This window comes from Sturnira hondurensis, unplaced genomic scaffold (genome assembly GCF_014824575.4).
Source record: "Sturnira hondurensis isolate 20B ecotype Veracruz unplaced genomic scaffold, ASM1482457v3 Scaffold0000648, whole genome shotgun sequence".
NCBI classification, from domain to species: Eukaryota; Metazoa; Chordata; class Mammalia; order Chiroptera; family Phyllostomidae; genus Sturnira; species Sturnira hondurensis.
Window position 1 is genome coordinate 10,475,355 of NW_028073279.1, and position 13,795 is coordinate 10,489,149.

A 13,795-nucleotide genomic window follows, 5' to 3' on the forward strand; every position below is an offset into this window, starting at 1 on the left:
GTGTAAAGCATACAGAATAGTGCTTGACACAAACAAAGTGCTAAATAAACTGGAGAGAGAGTGAAACTTCCCAGTAATAAGAATGTGGATGTAATGTGTAACTGACAGTTGGCACCCGTCAGTCACAGCAGGACCAAGCAGGTCATTTCACTAACATCTCTATAATACAGCCTACATTTTAAATGACTGAATTTTAAAAGTCCCATTTATAGCGTTATAGGTTTTACCGTATTCCATTACTAAAAATAATGTTTTGGGTTTATATAGCATCTCTGCTCACAAGAGCTTAAAGAACTTTCATACATCATGATTTATCCCTACTACAGTGCTCGGGTATTTTTGGTCCATTTTACAGATAAAGAAATTGAGGGACACGATGTCACTAATTTAATTGTCAGTAGAAAAAGCAGTAAAATTCAATAACAGTTTATTTTTTATTAATGTGAATGAAGGTTTCTTGTACAATAGTTACTATGAGACACTAAATTGTGCCAGTGGTCTAACAGCTTCCAACATTATTTTACCCAGCTTTGACTTTTAAAAATACATTCCAGCCTAATAAATTGAATATTTCAAGTTCAACAATAAGACGACACAGATAGGGTCCCCTTCAGGACTCATTGGATTCTTACTCAAGAGACCTAAATCACTTGCACCTTCTTGAATTATATAGGTCTTTTACACTTGGGAAAGAAAGATAATAATCGCTTATCATGGATGAAGTACCCTATTTATAATACACAGACCGCCTGCCTGACACTTTCATATTACCGCAGATTTAGAAGGACCCCATAGGGATGTGTGGTGTCACAGTCTGGTTACTGCAAATTGGTATCAGTATAATTAAGCATCACTGTTTTAAACACATATGTGTGCATGCATCTACTCAAAAATGTGAAAGAAAACCGTTACATAAGGAATAGAGAATGTTCATTTTGCAGCAAGCAATTGTAAAATGTAAGGCTTTTTTTTTTTAAGGAATGGTCCTCAAATACTCTTTCCAAATAAGGTGACTCCCTCACGTGGAAATCCCAGGGCAGAAATGTTCCAGAATTCTATTCTTTTCCTTTCTGTGAAGAAAGACTAACCTAGGCTTAAATAAATATATAATTGTACCCCCTCAGGCTTGGAAACCTCCTTCATTTAAAACTCCAGCTCGAGACTCAGGCAGGGGCCTAGAGAGTACACTGCAGCAAACGGCTCCATAAATAACCAGCCACACAATAGCAGGAAAAATAAACTAACAAGCGCCTAGGGCTTTTAAGGGCCAAGTGAAACAGGGAGCCAGCCACACTGCCCTACACAGTGAAATATGTCCACAGCCGATCTCAGGCAACATCTCTCTCTCTCTCTCTTTTTTGTATGCCTCTGGGCATAAAACTGCATTTATTTGTGCATTTCAGGAACCTATATGGACCGAGTGTTAGTATGATAGAGAAGTAAAAGTAGCAAATGGAAGAAAAACCCAGCAGTAAGGGACGGAACGCGCAAAGACAGTCAGTGAATTGATTGCTACCTAATTCCAGTTTACAGACGAGGAAGCTCAGCCAATTCTCTGCACGGATTCCACAATCTGCTCCTCGAAACCGGTCGGACCGCTGACTTTCTTTAATTACCATGGCAACTGCTCCTCTCCACCACCGGAAATACGATATAGAGCACCCTCCGTAAAACGGTCCGGCTAGAAATCAAGGGATCGTTAACCCACAGTGATCAGAGACGGTTCTGTTGCTCTTCCATCCGGAGCTGTTTTGGCCAGAAGCGTGAGAGAGGGTCCAGTGCTGCTCTGCGAGGGACTAGATGCGGTCTTAGATGGACACTCTCTTCCTTCTTTCCCCGCTCGCATTTGGATCCGTTGTCGCGGAGGTGGTGTTTCCGGCGGGCTACGTTGAGTGTGACACAACGACAGGCAAACTCTCGCCCGCGTTTTTCAGGCTTCTGTGTTTTCTTCGGGAGGCTCTGTTTTCGGAAGAGGTTGCTCAGTTAGTCTTATCCAGCGGCGGCGATCCTTCCTTGAATGTGAAAATGCCGTAGGTATCTCCTCCCCAGGTATTGCTGTTTGTCGGGCGCCGCTGTGGGCAAGAAAAGTAAACATGTAGCCCAATAATCTTTTTTGTTCTACTTTTCTGAGTATAAACTTGACTCCTCCGTCGACGTTTCTTAGTGCTTGGTACCTTCAGCCCACCTGTGCTCATCTTCCAGCCGTAGTTTTCCGGTAGACTCGATCCACTTTAATCCCGATAGTCCAAGGCTTTTGACTGATTTATAGGCTATGGCTGTATTTAGTGATGTATTTAGTTCTTGAAATAATTTCAAATATGGTGAACATACCAAGAATGTGATACAGTAGATTGAAAGGCATCATATAATTTGATAACTCCCTTTAGTGTGGTGAGTTCGTATAAACTTGTGGGACGACTCAAGAACAGAAGACCTGGATTCCAGCTCTGAAACGAGGAAGCATAGCCAGTTGTGGCGTGCTTCCTTATTGGTGCTATGTAGAAACTTTTTAAAGTTCACTGAAGAAGTTTTTCTTTGGGGTGGAGGGATTAATATCTAACACGTGAAATTCTCCGGCTGTCCCTTACGCCCAGGTTGTCCCCTCTCCTGCATTTCTCGAGTAATTTATTTCTCCGTTATTTTTCAGTTTGAGTCAAATGGGAAGTAACACAGCGGGGATGTATTTGTATCACATAGGAATCGGCATGAAAGTGGAAAAACGTGAAGAAATAAGCGACATTTATTGAAACTTTATGATTTCGTACAGGGTTTAGTTTACTTACCTTTTCTCACTGAATCCTAAGAAAGGACTTCAGGAGGTAGGAGCTGCTGGTATCTCTAATTGCCATATAAAAAAAAACGGCACTTAATATCGTGTCTGATACATAAGTATCAATAAATGTGTTTCGCTTATATCCTTGAAAGTTATGGATTATTGAAGAGGTTTTCCTTTCCCCAGAATTAAGATTTGTCTCCCTACTACTACACTATTTTTTTAAAAATCCCATTAGCACTTTTGAGAAACTGCAAGGATAATGTAGCAAAATCACTGCTAAGTAGTCATACAATGGAAACTGGTATGCATTTGTTTAATATATAAGTGGTGATAGGTCCTGAACTGTGATTCTGCCCTGTTATAGGTAGTGGGGAATCGGAAAACTATCTAAAAAAGAACTTTTGGACATTAACACACATGTTATATTAGAAGAATCTGTGGTAAATGTATTCTGACAGTAAATATATGATCTTAAAGTTGAGGTTGACATCACAGCATATATATCTGATGTAGAGTTTATATTTTAAAAATATATATATATATATAAAGAACTCTTACAACTCAACAATAAAAATACAAAAACCTTATTAAAATAATGGGTCAAAGATTTCAACCAATACCTAATAAAAAGTTATATGAATGGCAAATAAATACCTTAGACATCAGGGATATTAAAATTAAAACTATGTTGAAATACTGTTTAACATGGAGTAAATGACTGCATATATGTTTCACATTTTAATAATACTAGGCAAATATTAATTTTATTGAATAGATTTGTTTTGCAAAGAGGTATGGGTTAGCACTTACAAAACTAGTTTATGTATGATAGGCTTGGGTCAATGATAAGTGGATTGAAAGTCATGGGAGCTAGGTTTTCAGTGTGAGATAGAGAAATTTAAAATATTTTGGTTTGGTATTGGAAGTACCAATATGAAATCATGGATTTTTTAAATGTGCATGTGAAGATACAAGTAAATAGAATGTGTAGGCGCACTGTTTTAGCTTTGTCCATTAGCTATAAGCAATGACATTAAGTAGTAATGACTACATCTAGTTCCCAGATCTTGATTTCTAAATGTCATTGTCCACAAAAAAAAAGAGAAAACAAACAAACGAAAGAACCCACAAAAAGCCAAGTCTTACTGAAGCAAAAGCTAATTCTAGGACTGGAACAGAGAACATTTTTTTTATGCTGATAAGTAAGGAAGTAGTCATACAATTACACTTCCGGTAAGGGCGATATGAGGGTGGAAGATCCCATTGCCAAATCTGGGACAACGAAATGTCAAAATAAGTGATAAAAATGGATTGTAATCCATTAGATAAAATAAAATTCCATCATTTCATAGTGATATATAAATAAAGAGGAGAAAGGAAAGCTTTTGGAGTACAATGCTAATAAATATTTAAAAAATGATAGAAAATCATCAGTGGCTCTTTAAAAGTATTGGAAGAGCCGTGACCAGGTAGCATAGTTGTTTCGAGTGTCTTCTTGATATGCCAGGGTTGTGGGTTTGATCCCCAGCCAGGACACATACAAGAAGCAACCAGTGACTGTACAGATAAGTGGTGTAGCAGATTCATGTTTCTTTCTCTCTCCCTCCCTCCCTCCCTGCCCCTTTCCCTTCCTTTCCCTTCTTCCCATTCCCTCTTTCTTCCTTTCTATCTCAATTCAATAAATACTTTAAAAAATTTTTAAAGTATTGGGAGAAAGTTTGATATGAAACAAGATATTTACATATAAGTTTTCTTATTTATTACATTGGAGAAAACTGGCAGCTAACTTGTTAATCAATGACCAAAACATGCCACTTGTGACAAACCAGTATCATGTGCCTCAAGTTAACATGCTCTCAAGAGAATGCACCGTCATTTTCATGGTACTTATGCCGCAAAATACTTAACTTCATGGAAGAATATCCAATATACCAAAATTGACAGATATTCTACAAAAATCGTTGGCCTAAACTCTTAGAAAAAATGTTACAATCAAGAAAAAGAAAGTTACCATACATTGATGTTTCTCTCCCTCTCTCCTTCCCCTCTAAAGATAAATAAATAAATAAAATCTTGAAAAAGAAAGTTGACGAATTGTTCTAGACTAAGGGGGACAAAAAATATGGGACAATTAAATGCAATGAGTGGTCCAGGATTAGATCTTAGACTGGGTAAAAAATTGGCTACCAGAGAAATTATTAGAACAAGTGATAAAATGTGAATGTGAACTGTTAGTAATAATATGTATCAATGATTAATTTCCTGAATTTGATTAATATACAAAGAGTCAGTTGCATTTCTATATATTGATAATAAACTACCAGAAAGAGAAGTTAAAAGAACTGTCTTGTTTATAATTGCATCAAAGTGAATGAAATACCCAGGAATAAATGTAACCAAAGAGGTGAAAAGACCAGAAAACTATAAGACATTGATGAAAGACATTGAAGAACACTCAAATAAATAGAAAGATAGTCCATGCTCATGGATTGGAAAAATGGATGTTGTTTAAATAATCACACTGCCCAAAGCAATTTATATATTTGATGCAAACATTATCAAAATTCCCATAGCATTTTTCAAAAAATAGAACAAATAATCTTAACATTTTTAAGGAACCACAGAAGACCCCAAATAGCCAAATTAGCCTTGAGAAAGAGAACAAAGCTGGAGTCACCATGCAGATTTCAAACTGCATCACAAAGCTCTAGTAATCGAAATAGAATAGAGAGCCCAAAAATAAAACCACACACGTATGGTCAATTAATTTACAACAAAGAAGCCGAGAATATACAGTAGGAAAAGGACAGTCTCCTTAATAAATGGTGCTAGAATAACTGGACTGCTATATTACACCATAAACAAAAATGATCTCAATGTATATTAAGAACCTAAACATAAGACCTGAAACCATAAAACCCTAGAAGTAAGCTTCCTGACATTGGTCTCAGTGATGATATTTTGCTTCACCAAAAGCAAAGATAAGTGGGACAACATCAAATTAAAGAGCTTCTGCACAGCAAAGGAAATCAACAAAATGAAAAGGCAACCTATAAAATGGGAGAAAATACTTGCAAATCATATATCTTATAAGGGATTAATAACGAAAATAGATAACTCATACAGTTCAATAGCAAAAAAAAAATTTTTAAATGGGTAGAGGATCTAAACAGACATTTTTTCAAAGAGCACATGCAGATGGCCAGCAGGTACATGGAAACACACTCAACATCACTAATCATCAGGGAAATGCAAATCAAAACTACAATGAGATATCATCTTACATCTATTAGAATGACTTGTCAAAAAGACTAGAGGTAACAAGTGCTGGTTAGTACCTGATAAAGAAGGAACCGTTGTGCACTGTTGGTAGAGAGGTAAATTGGTACAGACACTATGAAGAACAGTATGGGCTTTCCTCTAAAAATTATAAATAGAACTACCGTATGATTTACCAATTTCACTTATGTGTATTTATCCAAAGGAAACAGAAGTACTAACTTGTGAAGATATCTTCACTGCCCACCCCACCATGTACATTGCAGCATTATATATGATAGCCAAGACATGGAAACAATCTAAGTATTCACCAAGAGATGATTGGATAAAGAAGTGTGGCGTACATATACAATGGAAGACTATTTAGCCATTAAATACAAGGAAATTCTGCCATTTGCTACAATAGTGATGGATCTTGAGGGCATTATACTAAGTGAAATCAGACAGAAAAAGACAAATACTGTATGATCTCACTTATATGTGGAATCTTAGGGGGAAAAAACAAATTTACAGACACAATAGATTGGTGGTTGCTGGAGGTGGTCGTCAAGGGTGAAGGATTAGGGTGGATGAAGTCAATGAAGGTGATCAAAAGGTACAAACTTACAGTTATAAAATAAGTCCTGGTGATATACAGTCTATAATATTATTGTTTTGTATATTTCAAAGTTGCTGAGAGTGTACATCTACACACTTTGTAACTGTGTGGTGATGGATCTTAAGTAGACATGATTTATGCACATTATATACATATATCAAATTATTGTGTTATATACCTGAAATGAATGTTTTATGTCAATTATATCTAAAACAAGTCTTGATTTTGATCATTGTATTATGATTATATGAGAAAATGTCATTCTTAAGAGATATTTATGGGTAAAGGTATATGATGTTTCTCATTCTCAGAAAAAGATTATTCATCATACATACATATATTTGTTTAGTGAGAGGATGATAAAACATGGGTCAAAATGTAAATAAGTGGCAGATCTGAGTAAAAGATAACAAGAAGTCTTTTTCCTAGAACATTTTTTAAGTTTAAAGTTATATAAAAATTAACTTACAAAAAAACCTCATCCAATTGTTTTTAAAATTAAAAGTACTAATGATGGAGTAAATCAAAAGTTAGAGTGGGATTAAGAATTAGACAACTGACAGACAGATCTGAAGAAATTGCCAAAATGAAGCATAGAGACCAATGATCAAATCTAGGAGTTTAGAGACTTAGATAATTAATGAGAATGTCTAAAATAACTTCTAGAGGACGTCTCAAAAAGGTAGGATGGACACAAGTCAGTATTTGACGAGATTATGAAATTTTTTCAGCACTGATAAGACACAAATCCACTATCGGAGGATAGTCTAATAGTCTAAAAAGAGACTGTTTTAGAGATGAGGACCATGTTGGTGTGGCATCCTTTGAGACCCTACACTTAAACAGCCTTAGCAAAAATGAGAGGATCATTACAATTTGAAAGAGTAAATATATTTTAGGATTTGAGGCAGGTTTTAAATTAAAAATACATATAATAAATTATTAATTTATGTAACAACTTTGTGCCAGTCACTGTGTCAGGCCTTGGGATTCCAATGTGAACAGATACTGTACCTCTCCAGGCTTTTTAATTTCAGTGGGAGAGATAGTTCAACAGGCATTTTTAGAACTCATAACCTACCAGTTGACCGACAAGGTCCTGGTGTTGTAAGTGTCTTAGTCTAGGGAGGAAAGACAAACTAAACAGACTATTTCAACATGACACGTTTCATGAAGGAGACATGTACAAGTGCTATGGTGTAGAGCAGAAAGATCCTTAGTGCAAACTGGACATTTTCAGGGGAAACTTCTTAGAAATTATTGTGCTGGAATCTCAAGGGTAGGGTAGCATCAATGTTTGTTGATTCTTATTAATATTTATGTTGCAAAATATAATATATACAAAAAAGTATTTAAAACCCCTCTGCCATATTTAATTCTGACAAACCTCTTTGGCCCGTTTCAATAGTAGGGATTTATGCTTTTTATATGTAATGTGTGGTGATGCACACATGTTTATATGTTTCTTGCAGAAGGTAATAGTAATGAATATTCATGTTCATTTTTTAGACTACCCATTTAGGAGTGAAATAATTTAATGGCATTTCTCACTTTATTCAACCCAAGAACATCTTTTTAAAAAATACATATTCATTGATTTTGGAGAGAGAGGAAGGGAATGAGAGAGAGAAACATCAATTGGTTGCTTCCCATACAAACATTCCACCTGCAACCTAGGTATGTGCTCTGACCGGGAATCTAACCCACAAACTTTTGGTGTACAGGACGATGCACCAGCCAACTGAGCCACACTGGCCAGGGCAACCCAAGAACATCTTAACCTTCATCCGTTTATCTTCTGGGGTCATTATTCCCAAATATGTCTCTTTTGTTTCTATAAGAATACTTTAGCTAATTCTTTATTAATTTTTTAATAAAGAAGGACATTATAAACATGTTGTCCAATAACTGGTTAGGATATTGATCCTTCTTATACACAGAGTGGAAAAAAATATTTTAGATATCTCAATTTACGCCTCAGGAGTCACATGGGATGTGAATTTGGCCATTGCCTTTCATCAAAGTATCTCATCTAAGTATGTCATAAGCATACTCAATAATCCTAAATACTCCTGTGAAGTTGTAGCTGGGAATATTATCATTTCCATTATAGTGAGAGTAAGTGGAAACACTAACATACTAAGTCATACTTTTATTTTCCACCGATAAATTTTCTAAAAGTTTTTAGGCCGGTCTTACCAACTTTGTGAAGCTCCGTGAGATTGTGATATGCCTAACCTAGGGAGAAGATGGCATAGGTGGCACCAAGGCTTCCTGAGTCTTACCTGCTTCACTAGGTTTATCTTTCTACCCAGCCTCCCAACACACACAGTGTTACCCTCAGCTCAGCTAATCAAAATGAGAAGTAATCCAAGGTTTTAAAAACCCTGTAAGAGAGTCTCAAATCATGTAATTGCATGAGTTTTTGAGGTGTCATTCCTACTTTTTAATTAGGAATCATTTTAGAATAATTTCTTTAATTTTTTGTGTTAAAATAATATGTAACATAAAAGTTACTATTTAAGCCATTTTAAGTGTACTGTTCTCTAGCATTAAGTACATTCATGTTGTACAATGAGCATCATCCATCTCCAAAACTTTTTGATCTTGGAAAGCTAAAACTCTGTGCCCATTAAACAGTAACTCCCTAGTCACCCCTGGCAACCACCATTCTATTTTCTGTCATGAATTTGACTATTTTGAGTACCTCATTTGAGTGGAATCATAGTTTTTGTCTTTTGTGATTGGCTTGTTTTACTTAGCGTAATGTTTTCAAGGTTCATCCAGGTTGTAGCATGTATCAGAATTTTCTAAGGTTGAGTAATCCTCCAATGTGGGCTTATGTATGTGTGTGTACACAGTTGTCATTGCTCATTCATCTGTTGATGGACATTTGCACTACTTTTACTTTATGGCTGTTATGAATAAAACTGCTGTGAACTGCCAAAAGGTTTTCCCTAGCATCTGTACCATTGTGTAGTCCCACCAGCAGTGTGTAAGAGTTCCAGTTTCTCCACATCCTGGTCGATACTTAATTTCTGTTTTTGTGGGGGTTTTTTGCGGGAGGGGGGTGTTTAGTTGTAGCCATTCTAATGGTTTTAAAGTAGCATCTCACTATGGTTCTGATTAGCATTTCCTTAATATTAGTGCTGCTGTTAGTACTAGTGATGTTGGGCATCTTTTCATGTGTCCATCAGCCTGTTGTGTGTTTTTGGAGACATGCCTGCTTGGGTTTTTGCCTGTTTTTGAGTGCCCAGTTTTTTACAACTAAGTTAGTAACCGTAAGAGCTGCTTATAAATTCACAGAACTACCAGAGAAATACCACTTTTAATTGCTAAGACTGGTAGCAAGTGAATGAATACTTTAGGAAAATACCATGTTTTGCCTGTTCTTCCATTATGTATATGTTTCATACATTTCTTCTCCCTGTTCCTGTTAATATTATCCTAACCTGCTTGACATCATCTCATGCTTATATTATAGTTGTTTGTGGGTAAAAGAACTTTTTAAGGGTAGGTGCTTAATTTAATAATTGATATCTTGACAGTGGGCCCAGTTCTAAGAGAATGGTAAGAATGAATGGTCATAAATTCCTCTAGTAGGTTTCTTCTTCTTTACCTTTTCCCCTCAATTTGACAAAGATTTCTTATGCACAGGACCTGAGATGTGAGTTTCTCAAGCTGTGTGACTGGTCAAGTCACACCAACTTGTTCCTGTTGGGTGAACTAAGTGATTTCTCTGATTTCTCCCAAGCTTGTCTATTAAACTTTTTCTTGTAAATATTTTCAGTTTTTGATTATCAGATGCCTGAATTATGGGAAAACTACATTTCCCACAATAAATCAAGTTTTTAGATTCTCACGAAACTGTTAAACTGGAAGATAACAATCTTTGTTACTTTGTTTACTTTTACATGTTTCCTTGGACTTTTTAGATCACCATAGCACCTAAACTGGAAGTCTTTAAATCCAGACATTTAGTTTGTTTTTCACGGAATTAACCATCAATAATAAAACAAAAATATTTTGAGCTGTAGTGATAGGGTGGGGCTTGTTTCCTTCTGAAAGATAGTACTGCATTTTAACAGCATTGGACAACAAAGGATAATAAAATGCCATACTGCATACTTTTAATTTTTTATTTCTGCTTTTGAAGTTTTATTAAATGCCAGAACATCTCACACACCTGAATAGGGTGATATATATTCCAAAGCTAAATATAAATACCTTTTTTGGATTATCTGCCATTTTTACTTGTTCTTACCTCTCTTACTGCTTCATTGAGAATTCACATTCAATTGATTTCAAGTAGACTTCTAAAGTCTATAATTATAACTAATTCTTTAAGCCAATTTAATTAATCTCAAGAAGTAATATTATATGATAGGCTAGCGTAGATGTAATAGCAAATTTAAGTGAACCCTTTTTGGATAAAATTTTTGTATTTAATATTTACTGTTCAGTAATTACTGTAAATTGTCTGTCCCTTTTACTTGTCTCACTCCTGTCCCTTGTTGGAAAGTCAGTAGTCAGTTACTTATGAATAGTCATTTCTAGGATGTGTAAGTTTTTGGTTTTCTATGCTGTAACCATTATTTATGCTACAACGTTTTTTTTCCCCCCTAATGCTCAAATTCTTGAATGTTTTAAATAAAAATTTCTCTCACAGATCAAGAAAGTACTTTTATCTCTGTGTTTGTCATTGGGAAAGCTTGTTTTAATTTATATTGACCTTTTTCTCCTTTGAGCATTTAATCTGCACTCAATAAAATGTTGATGACTGCTCTTTAGAAGACAGCTGTATGAAATAAAGTATTATAAATATTCAGCTTTCCTTTCTATGCATTGTCACCAACAGCTGGGCATCCAGTTTAGCAGAACAGATTTTGCACAGAGAGAGCCTGGCATGTTCCTGAATCGGTTTAGTGAAGGAGACAAAAAATAGTTTCATATGGATTGGGGACTTACAGGGACATAGGGCATCTGTTCCTCAGCCGGGTCATAGTCTGGTAGCACTGACTCAGGTTTAAAGCTACAAAAACGTGTACAACTTTTTTTACCTTGCTCATACTTTTATTTTAAGTTCACTCTTTGTACAAATAATATTCCTTCAATATCTCCATTGAAGGTATGTAAGTTATTTTGCTCCTAGATATAATTTTTATTAGTGGTATTTTAAAACACATAAACATTAACTTTTACTAATATTATTTTATAATATGACTTTAATAATTACATTGTATGATAGTATATATATGTAAAACCACATATGCATAAAAAGAACCGTGTAGATGCTTAATTACAATTCCATCTTGAATATGCTTTTAAAAACAGTTTCATCGTGAAAATTGCTTTCTTCTTACTGTATTCTACTTCATGGGAGTAACTTAGAATCTTTATATGTATTACTCTTCAATATTTGGCTGCTTAAAGCATACCAAATCTAAGGTTTCTTCAAATATTTTGTTTGCAGTGTTAAAAGATCACTGAAATTGGATGATCCATTGGAAGCAAATGTAAGTAGTTACTTACGAGTTTGTAATTGCATATGAAGATTGTGTTCTTAATTTTTAAACAGCCAATTTACCTTACTAAATATAAAAATAACAAAAAAAATATGACATAGTTGTGATTGGTACATCATTTTCTGCATGATATATTCTTGTTAGTCTAATGTATGGAAATTCCTGGCCAGCTGGAGGTTTTCATTTAAGAGGCAAATTATTTAGAAACCTTATGAAATAATTTAGTAGAAATTAATTCTCTATATGTAGAAAAATATTCTGCCACTTAAATGCAGAAGAAACAATATGGAACAATGGCAATTCTCTAATATACATTTTATATTATAACCCTCTATAATATCTGATATAAAAATATTAAAGGCATTTTTATGTCAAAAATGTAATTACCTCCTTCAGCTATGCTAGCATGGTTAAGCAATAAAATACACTGTAATAAATTTCACCATGGTTGTCACAATAGAAATAAAATTGTACAGTTGCTATTACTTTTTGTAAATCTAGTCATAGCACATTCCCAGTGCCAGCATATCATGACATATGTTAGTTTATTATCTTTTCTTACCATTATGGATCTAGATGCAAACACTAATACTGAGATACTTAGGGCCTCAGTAATCTTAAGTGCAAGTAAATTGGTGAGAAAGTGAATTACAACAAATAGCTAGTCAATAAATAGGTTCCCCAAAATCTCATATGAGAGTGCCATTTCAAGAAATGGTTTTATATGGAATTTTTTTGGAAGACTCACTGCTATTTAACAGTTTACTACTTTAAAAAGTTCCTAGGTGCTTTTTAAAAAAATTCAAACAAAGGTGGAAAAATACTGCAATGCCACTAAAAAAAGTCATTAGCAGTGTAATTAGCAATTTAGAGTACCATTATCCAACTTGCTCTGTACAGAATGCAGCTGTGACTGTAATTCTGCATCTGTTTCTTTGGTCAGAATGGTATTTTGGTAGATGAGTAGTCCAGCTTGAAATGAAATACTGTTCTTTCCAGCCCCCAAACTGTTCTTTGGGAGATGGTAACGTTATTTGAATGGAAAAAAGTGGTCATTTAGGAATTTATCCTCTTTGTGAAGTACAGTTGTCATCATGGCAGGCTTTCTCTTCTTTTTTTCACATTAGGATGTATCAAAGTGGCCAGTGCTACAGCTAATATCCTGTATTAGAAAATACATTGTTATGTTTGGCCCAATTCTGTACCTTTAAACCAACTGACTTAGTTTGGTACCACATGGCCACAGCCTGCTGTACACCAGCTCTCAGCATCCTAGCCTGACACTTCAACGTTTCTCTTCTATTTTTTATCTGTTTCTGATATGTTCAACTTTTGAACTCTACCTAACCATTTGGTAGTAGGTCTATATTCACATCTTAGATCTGATAGCTTTTGTGCTGGTCCTAAGTCTAGGCTTCCATCCACTCCAAAAAAATTTAGCCCTTAGGCAGGCAGACCCCCAGGAATCTACCCATATGCCAATGATCCCATTGAGGCTGCCTTAGCCTGAGCAAAGGAAAAGCACACATTCAAAACATATAGCTGTAATTCTAATAGGACATAATTGCTGTGAAGCTGCGGAGGAACTAGTGGTAACTTGGTCATTTTGCCTTACCA

General features: G+C 35.2%; 2 protein-coding genes across 5 annotated transcripts in view; one reads left to right on the top strand and one right to left on the bottom strand.

The window, feature by feature from the left end:
* EFCAB7 (EF-hand calcium binding domain 7) overlaps positions 1 to 1,712 on the bottom strand; it is a 53,632-nt gene extending 51,920 nt beyond the window's left edge. For 2 of the 3 annotated variants that reach the window (XM_037043463.1, XM_037043460.1), the window contains exon 1: positions 1,517 to 1,712. In XM_037043463.1, coding sequence (XP_036899358.1) covers positions 1,517 to 1,619 — 103 coding nt within the window. In that variant the 5' untranslated portion in view covers positions 1,620 to 1,712. The remainder of the gene's footprint in view (positions 1 to 1,516) is intronic. The other variant, XM_037043456.1, reaches the window with a different exon arrangement.
* A 13-nt stretch (positions 1,713 to 1,725) lies between these two features.
* ITGB3BP (integrin subunit beta 3 binding protein) overlaps positions 1,726 to 13,795 on the top strand; it is a 61,316-nt gene continuing 49,246 nt past the window's right edge. The window contains exons 1-2 of one of the 2 annotated variants that reach the window (XM_037043469.1): positions 1,726 to 2,030; positions 12,127 to 12,169. In XM_037043469.1, the coding sequence (XP_036899364.1) occupies positions 1,813 to 2,030; positions 12,127 to 12,169 (261 nt within the window). In that variant the 5' untranslated portion in view covers positions 1,726 to 1,812. The remainder of the gene's footprint in view (positions 2,031 to 12,126; positions 12,170 to 13,795) is intronic. The other variant, XM_037043466.1, reaches the window with a different exon arrangement.